Source organism: Agrilus planipennis, unplaced genomic scaffold (genome assembly GCF_000699045.2).
Source record: "Agrilus planipennis isolate EAB-ADULT unplaced genomic scaffold, Apla_2.0 scaffold547, whole genome shotgun sequence".
NCBI classification, from domain to species: domain Eukaryota; kingdom Metazoa; phylum Arthropoda; class Insecta; order Coleoptera; family Buprestidae; genus Agrilus; species Agrilus planipennis.
Window position 1 is genome coordinate 1 of NW_020439339.1, and position 7,453 is coordinate 7,453.

At 41.3% G+C, this 7,453-nt stretch overlaps 1 protein-coding gene across 1 annotated transcript; it reads right to left on the minus strand.

Annotated features, from left to right (window-relative positions):
- Positions 1 to 6: 6 nt before the first annotated feature.
- LOC108743541 (cubilin-like) lies at positions 7 to 6,817 on the minus strand (the record flags this gene model as incomplete). Its single annotated transcript, XM_025978568.1, has 7 exons — positions 6,696 to 6,817; positions 6,427 to 6,624; positions 6,078 to 6,276; positions 4,758 to 5,026; positions 2,328 to 4,043; positions 139 to 558; positions 7 to 83 (listed from the first exon to the last, which is right to left on the minus strand). Coding segments are annotated over exons 2-7 (2,787 nt in total), but the record flags the coding sequence as incomplete, so codon positions are not given.
- Positions 6,818 to 7,453: the final 636 nt, after the last annotated feature.

A 7,453-nucleotide genomic window follows, 5' to 3' on the forward strand; every position in this document is an offset into this window, starting at 1 on the left:
TGAACCTGGGCTAGGTATCACCGTCACAGTTGACGCACTCGAAGCTGCCAGTTGTTCTCTCAGCGACGTTCTCAACGATGGAACTAAAGGAACAACGAATTGAATTGGATTATTTCATGACAACAGAAAGGTGCTTACGATTACTGCGACTCCGTTCGCTTTCCTCGGCCAGTAGCTTTTCAATTTTCTCCGGGAAATGTCTCTTGGCGCACCAGAAGAGTCCGATCACTCCCATGACGACGGTGACGGTGATAAGTCCCAACCAGAAAGGTTCCTCCAGCATACGTTGACTGAGAGGTTTGAACGGTATGTGTAACATTCGCTTGTCGCACCTCGGACCTTCCCACCACGCGTGACATTGACAGTGGAAATTGGTGCCCTTTTCGATGCACACGCCCCGGTTCTCGCAGGGGTTGTTCTCGCACGGTTTCTGTTTCGACTCGCAGTTGGGCCCGTTGTAACCCTGCTCGCAGTGGCACTTATAATTGTTCCCTGTCAGTTCGCAGGTGCCGAAGATGCACGGGTTCAGTTCGCATTTTGTCAAACCGCAGAACAGACCTAAGGGGGCAATGAAATGAAAAATATATTCCTAATTAAAAACTTAAAATATAATATTTTGCTTCTTTTTAGTGTACCTAATGTATGAATTTGTCAATATTTATATGAAATGCTTTCAATATTAATGTAAAAATTAATTTAATTTTGATCCACTATAAATTATCTTTCTGTCAAATTAATCAATTAATATATGTACATTAGTTTGACGCATTTGTGATCTGATAAATACGTTTTGTCGTTGTTGTTGCTGTCACCTTTCGTAGCTTAGCTGTTAAAGCGTTGGTACGTAAACCTAAAGGTCCCGGGTTCTATTCCCTGCGAGGATGTAACAGCAGCAACAATTTTTTCCTTCATTAATTAGAAGTAATTTCCAGTGGATAAAAAGTTAAATGAATTTTCCATCTATACTGTAAATATTAATACTATTTTTTTTATTTCAGTGTCGGTGTGTAGTGTAATCGGTGGTGTTATTTGGACTAATAGTTTCAACTCCTCCTCCCTCCAGTGGACTACAAATAAGCAGTAAAGGTAGGATTTTAAAAGTTTTCTCGTAGTTTGAATTTAATTTTTTGTGCGTAACCGACTTCGCATGGCACTGCGATAAATGGATTTTATGATCCCTTTAAGGGTCATGTGTAGCAGGATAAATGATTTCTTCGTTGATTGAGATGATCGTAAGGCGCTAATTGTTTATTGCTAAGCTTCTAAACCGTGTAGGTAAATATTGTATTATGTACAGGTATACATATAATGATGATACATGCGCAAACTAACACATATGGAAAGATAGTGCAGTTTCGCAAATCTTGATTTAGGCGACATAAATGTTGGATTTGGGTCAATTAAGTCGGGCGCTAAAGCTCCAAGCTTTTGGAGTTGCATCCAACCAGAATATGAGCGGCCTTTAGACTAATCCATACAATCTCTAACTAGGTTGTAATTTATTTGTCAAGCCCCTAGATAATCTCTTACAAGCACACTGCTATTGTCGTCTAATACATACATACATACATACATACATACACCACGTCCCAAAATAATTTTATACTAATGAGGTAATTGTTTTAAGGGTACATGTGCTTGCAAAGCCCCATTTTTTTTTTTTAGGTTAAACTTTACAACCAGCGTTCACATGCCCGAAGCAGATATAAAGCTATATTATATACATGTTCGGGTAATGCACACATTAAATTCAATTTTACAGCTGCCCGCTTAATAAACATTTCAGGCGTGAAGTTGACGTTTATCGTTGGTAATACGAAGCAGAACTGATGTAAATAACACAACTAATTAGAGTCGCTCGTAAAGTTTAATGAAACTATGACAATTAGACGTGCACCCCTTCAAAGACCTTAATTGTAATATCTCGCTTAAAAATAGGAATACATGTATGTAGCTCATCCCTTCGAGGGAGAGGGGTAGGGTCTTGCAGGAAATACTAAAAACAGATTTTAATTTTCGTCACTGAAATGGTACCGTACCTTGCCCTGTAGGTTTGTCAATAGACATTGCTTTACTAAAAGTATTATATCCCCAACAATATTGTTTCAACCCCCGTGGGTCATTCCCAAGAGAAGTGTTACACATTAATGACATTAAGTAGCATAATACCTCCACTTGAGAACGATCCGTGATGATTGAAATGTTGTGTACCCCTAGAATTTCCATATGAGCGCCTGTTTTCGAAGCCGTTTGTTATTGTCATAATTGTAGGGAGGGTTAAGTGGTTGGTGGTGAAAATGAATTAAGTAAAAGTGAATTGAGCTTACCGGCAAAATGTCCATTACACTGACAGAAGCTCTTGTTGGCGTTTGATACGCATTTGCCCGCGTGTTCGCAAGGGTTCGGCTCGCAAAAATCTACAGCACTCTGATGGTGTTTTCTCAGTTTCTCTTTAAAGTGCGAATCGTTGTGGATTTGCAAAGAGCCGTTGAAAGGAAATCCTAATGGACCGCTTTTCTGCCGAAAGCACAGGGTGTTTACGTACGAAGTGATGGCCATGGGCGATTTAGAGAGCGTTTCTTCGAAGCACAACTTCCAAACTGTTCCGTTCGTATCGGCGTACATGTCGTAGACTTCTATCAATCCCCTTTGGTCGGAGCACTCGCTCTCTTTCAGCTTGACGTTGTAAAGTTCCAGATAAATCACGTGGCCGATTGGTGCTATCAAATGCTGAAGGAAGTTCACGTTTCCTGGTGGCGCGGCCGGATAATTGAGGTGCCTTAAAGCTCCAGCGGTTTCAGGTCGTAAGCTTATGACTCTTTTTTCTTCGACTGGTTCTACTATCCTGTAACGTGCTTTGAAACCTTTACCCGAAGGACTGTCGTTTGTTCGGAAGTGTATCTTCAGTACTTCCCTGTTTGATACAAAGGCCCCTTCGGTTACCAGACCTTCAGTTTGATAGGGTTGGATCAGTGCCAGTTCCGTGCCCAAATCGATTTCGACACCGATAAATTCCGATTGCGAAATGGAATTCTTCGACTGGAGGTTTTCGGAAACGTCGAAATCGAGAAATTCCAACCACACGCGTTTCTTCGTCGGAGCCAAAACGGTTATGGAGCAATTGAGATTGGGAAGAATGAAGAACGGAAAGTTGGGGCTGACAATAAGGCCTTCTTTGGATGTTAACGTCTGAAAGGGACAAGCGCTGACATCTACAGCCCTCCATCTTAACGAGAATCCACTGCCAGAAATCGAGTAGTCGGAGTGGAACTTGATGGTCATTTCGTTGCCCGAAGACACATGGTCGAATCGATGCATGTCGGTATCGTAACTTCCGCATAATTTGACGCCGGATTCTTTATCTTCCTTGCCTCTTTTCAAACTTATAAGTTCTACGTAATCGTACAAGCAAGCGGGCTGGTATTCGAGATCTATCCGATCGAATTCGATGACTATCCTGAACCTCGGCGGACTAATGATTCGAACAGTAAACTCCAAATCGTTTTGGTAATGCTCTGGGAAATTAGGACTACTGATCCGACCCTGCGTACCATTCACCACTCTGCTGAAGTTCCTCACTGTGTTCAAGTCTTCCCTCGATCGTTTGCAAACATAGCCCCCGGTGGCGTCGCATTTGTGGGAGCGCCAGTAAAGTCCACTGGGATACGACCGCGACTGGGAGGGCGTCCACTGGATACTGAGACAGTGTTGACGTGCGGTACTGTTTTTTCTAGGCGACGACAACAAGTGTGTGGGTGGAAACCAGTTGGTGAAGACCATCGGGTTTTCGTCGATCCATGAGAATCGTCCGTCGGTATTCTCCACGGCTCCTAACCAGTACAGGGCTCCCAGGCGATACTCCGAATTCTTGCGTATGCTGGTGCTTACAAAGGTCTCTTCCTCTGGAGATAACACTGAAGCTAGATGGGCCTTTATTCCTTCGCAAATTTGGTTCGCCGTAGACCATGTAACTTCCGGATAACTCACCACCAAGTAACAGGAATCGTAGAAGACTTGGAGCCTGTCGTCATGACATTGCTTAACTGAAATAAGAGAACCAAAATATTGGAAGAATCCAAAGTAAATCTATTGCTGTTTTCATGTGCTAATATGGATTCTGGGCACGATAAGAATTGCCAAAACGTCCCGGTGAACCAGATTACGTACTTGACGCCGATGACGTGACAGTAATGATAATGGTAAAACATTGGCCGAATGCAATTATCGATTGTGTTGTTTTAATTAACGCTAGCTCTCGTTATTATTGTTCGCGTATGAATGGGAAATTCGTTTCGAGAGAATTTCCTCTCGCGTCCGTGATAATTGCATTGGAAATTGGTACTGAGATTTTCCTTCTCCTCGAACAACAGCAGCAGCAGCAGCAGGTATCCGTTGTATTAAGAAGTTAATAATTAACGAGGAAGTTGGTCCGTGGATTGTTTATCTCGGCACCTTGTCGTTAAGAGAGTGAGGCGCTTTTATTGATTTAACTTTTCCAACAACTTCGTAAGATCTACTTAGTTACTGTTTTAACGAGTGGACCAGAAAGGATTCTTGTGTTCAACCCTATCAGAATTGTGTTTACCTGGAATTCCTTTTTGAAAAAAAAAAAAATAATAAAAGAAGCTAAAAGTAGGGCTGGATGTCGCCGTATCATTATACCTAGAAGCGAAGTGTTAACAGCATTTGTGTTATATGGGAAACTTTAATGTTTTTATTTTGTGTATTGGAATGGTGCCAAAAAATCGGGCACTCACCGTTTCTCATTGAAACCCGCGCTTTGAAACCTCCATAATGGTGAGAGTAATCGGTGCTGAAGTGCAGGACCATCCTCGACCCGTTGCTAGTGTGACGTAGCAATTTCAACTTTGAACTCCAGTCGCCGCACAGGCGACGTCGCCTTTTCGCTGCCGTCGCTGTCGGTTCCGCCGCGACGCTGTTGTTACTGTTGCTGTTACCGGCATCGTTCGCGTTATTTCCACCCCCAGAAACGGGTTCCATGATTTCCAGATAGTCGTAACTGCACCTGTTATGGATAGAAGCGAAAACAGAATGAGCTTCACAAAATACATGTACCCCGTGTAACATCTTGATAAGCAGAGGTGAACAGGATGAATTACGACTTTTTTTTTTTGAAAAAATCTTCATGCTCTTTTACAATTTATACTTCAAGAATTAAAATAAATTGTTCGGGAACCGGTATCTAACGCTGGGAAGTTACGTGAACGAAACTTTATAACCTAGTTACGTACAAAGAGACAGTTATAGTTTGCGAGAAAGTTTTATGGGTAAAAGTTGTAGAATGGTGCTGTACAAACTGTGCTAACGGTGATTATTAACGTGATTGCAACCAGAACTAGGAGTTTTGAAACTTTAGAACGGGGAAAGAATTAGTAATTACTTACTTGGATATTTCACAAGAAAAACGTTTCGACCTATGAAACTATAACTTACTTTATCGTCTATTAGAAACGATTGATAATTTTTAAAACACTTACGATAGGTAAGTTAAATTTAAAAAAAAATATTCCGCCCTATTGATCGGATTTGGCCTCAAAACGATTTTTATCTTGGTTCAGATTTCTAGCAGCCGAGAATATTCTCGAACTTTCTACTCATTATAACGTTTCATGGTTTGGAAACTGAGAACTTGAAGGCATTAGGTTTTATTTTTGTTTTTTCTTTTTTTTGCAGGAACGTAAAGCCGCATTTCAGTAGACCTTCTTTTACCATTCGCTTTTAGACTTTTTGAAAAGAGTTATTTTCCCTTTCGAGTTGCCCGCTATATAGGCAGAGAGCTTGCTCTTTATCGTGACGAATCTATTTTTAGAATTGCGCGTCCTCGCGTTCGACTTATTTAAAGTGCGAAAAAATCCGTCCTATTTGATTACTTTGGCGTCATTTGTTCTTCTCTTCTTCTTTATCATTTAAAACGTCGTTAAAGCGAAGGGGAGTGGGCACGGGAAGTGGGCTTCACATTATGCAAGGCTTATAAAGGATTAAAAGCAGTTCGGTTGCGTTACTGCGAATATTATGTACAAGGAGGAATACTACAACTACTTTTGTGTTCTCATTACGTTGGTTCGTCCTCGAGGACCAATTCTTCAAAGTCCAAGAGTAATCGATAAGATGTTGGAGCGCTGATCTCCATAATGCACTCGATGTTATCGGGATAAGGCCTCGGGAATCCGGGACTTGTGATCACTGCACTTGGATGTTGTTGAGTCAGAACAAGAGATTTATTGCATTCGTTCTTCCACGGGTCGACAACTGCCTCTGAGAACGAATTTGTCGTAGGATTAAAGAACGAAAGATTAGAGGATTATTTTAGGTGGTTAAATAGGTACAAAGAACATCCAATTTTGGAGATACGTCGATCCTGATTTTTGTGACATATCGTGTACTGATTTATATCACAATTCTTACCTTCGTTTTGGAATTTCTCGCAAACGTAATAATTGAGTGCAGAACAATCCCTGTCGTTCCACATGAACGAAGTAATTTGGGCACCACCTGTTGGTAAAGAAAACATTCTGCGTAATTCGATGCAGTCTTGTTCGCTTAATCCGTCATCGTTAGGCTGACGATTGTACCGGTTGTACTGGGTCCATCCGGGAAACCAATCTGTGCAAGAAACATCGGAGAAGTGACGGGATTATTTTTGACTACAACGGAAAGGGGAACGGTATACTTACTTGCGAAAGCGAATGGGGAGCCGTCAGTCCATCGGAAATCACCCTCGTGGACTTTGTCGGTCGCTCCTATCCAAAATGCTGCCTGTTCCTGGTATCCCGGGCTGTGAAACAAGATGAATGTTAAGATAGTTAAGCAATAGCTTGCGAAAGGTTTGAATCGAGAAAGAGAAAAGACAAACTTCCCATATCCAAATCGTCTCCATCACTTCTCGACTCATAAACAAAATTCTTTAGGAAACATTAATGTCATCTCATTTTCCTACTCATTGAAACCCTTGCTCAGATTTACTTTTCTTCATAGCCTGTCCAGTTTATGTTTTGGCATTCCTTCAATGCCAACCATAGGCTTATATTCTTATGTCAGTTTTAGATACTTCATTTGCAATATAAGAACCGTGGTCTAAACGAACTCTCATCAGATCCAAACGTTTCATCGGAAACTGCGGCTGACATCTTCAGTTGTACTGCATTGACAATGTGGCCGCAGTATCACTGAAGTTGCCGATGAAACGTCTCGACCTTACAGTTCATTTAGACCACAGAATTTCAGCCCTGTTCTGTTTCACGTAAGTTCGTTGCCGTGATCACATCCCTCATAATTTACCCTATTTCGAAGGAATACTGTTGGACATTATTTTTCTCTATTAATTTTAAAATTCATTTAATCTTTATCCACCACAACCACCATTAAAAGTTTCTTAAAGTATTTCCTACGTTATTTTCCCCATTTTGTCCTCGAAATATGCGCGCTTTCAAAC